This window comes from Sinocyclocheilus grahami, unplaced genomic scaffold (assembly GCF_001515645.1).
Source record: "Sinocyclocheilus grahami isolate Dianchi unplaced genomic scaffold, SAMN03320097.WGS_v1.1 scaffold3847.1, whole genome shotgun sequence".
Lineage (NCBI taxonomy): Eukaryota > Metazoa > Chordata > Actinopteri > Cypriniformes > Cyprinidae > Sinocyclocheilus > Sinocyclocheilus grahami.
The window spans coordinates 15,737-16,603 of NW_015508894.1; the positions used below are offsets into that span (position 1 = coordinate 15,737).

Here is an 867-nt window from a genome sequence, read left to right on the forward strand (position 1 = left end):
ACAGTTGCAGTCAGATTGCCACATAAGAACAATGTTCTGGGTCATTTTATGCTTAAACATTAAGGTAGTGTGTGGCTAAATATGAGGTGAAAAACATGGTTTTTGGGGTAAAAAGCATGTTGTGTTAAGATTTTCACCTCATGAGCATGAAAACATCTTTCTCTTGTTCTTTGTTTCAGATCTCAAGGCTATACTGAGTTGCACCACACTGGGAGGCTTACTGGATAAGCAGGAGAAGTATCCCTGTGACTCCCAAAAAGTGTCTCCGCTTCTATCTTCTCCCACGATGGCCCTGGCCTCCTTCCATCTGATGCAAACTCTAAAGAACTCTCCGGCGGCTCTACGTCGGCGATTCCGTCGCGACCGAACAGAGAGCCTGTCTCACGGCGATCCCCTCTTCAAGGTGCACTACCTTGGCACCAAGAAGATCTTCTCCCTGGACTTGGAGCAGGCGGAGGATGCCATCGATCGACTCTTGGATGGAGCCCCTGGGAAGCTTTCTAAAGATCACGCCCTAGTAGTGCGACCCCGATACGTCGAAGTTAAAGAACTGAGCACTGGAAGGCAGCTCACCAAGACCTACTTGCAGGATATCGCGTACTGCGCCTCGCACACGGCCAGGCCCAATGTGTTTCTGTACATCTGCAGGCAGCCCGGTCAGCAGCTGCAATGCAGAGTGTTCTGGTGCAGTCGGGCAGAAAGGGTGAAGGACATGACAGCATGCTTGGCGATGTCGTTTCAGAGAGCACTAAATGACTGGCAGGGTGGATGCGCCACGTTGCCGCAAGGGGAAGGGATCACTAAAGAGCCAGAGATTTCTGGTACGCCCACTGCATCCAAAGGCTCAACATTGCCAGCTAGTTTGGG

The 867-nt window shown here is 51.1% G+C and overlaps 1 protein-coding gene across 1 annotated transcript; it reads left to right on the top strand.

The window, feature by feature from the left end:
- Positions 1-86: 86 nt before the first annotated feature.
- Positions 87-862, top strand: LOC107576515 (uncharacterized; the record flags this gene model as incomplete). The annotated part of the gene is made up of 1 exon (XM_016262681.1): positions 87-862. A coding segment is annotated over one exon (776 nt), but the record flags the coding sequence as incomplete, so codon positions are not given.
- Between the last annotated feature and the right edge of the window lie 5 nt (positions 863-867).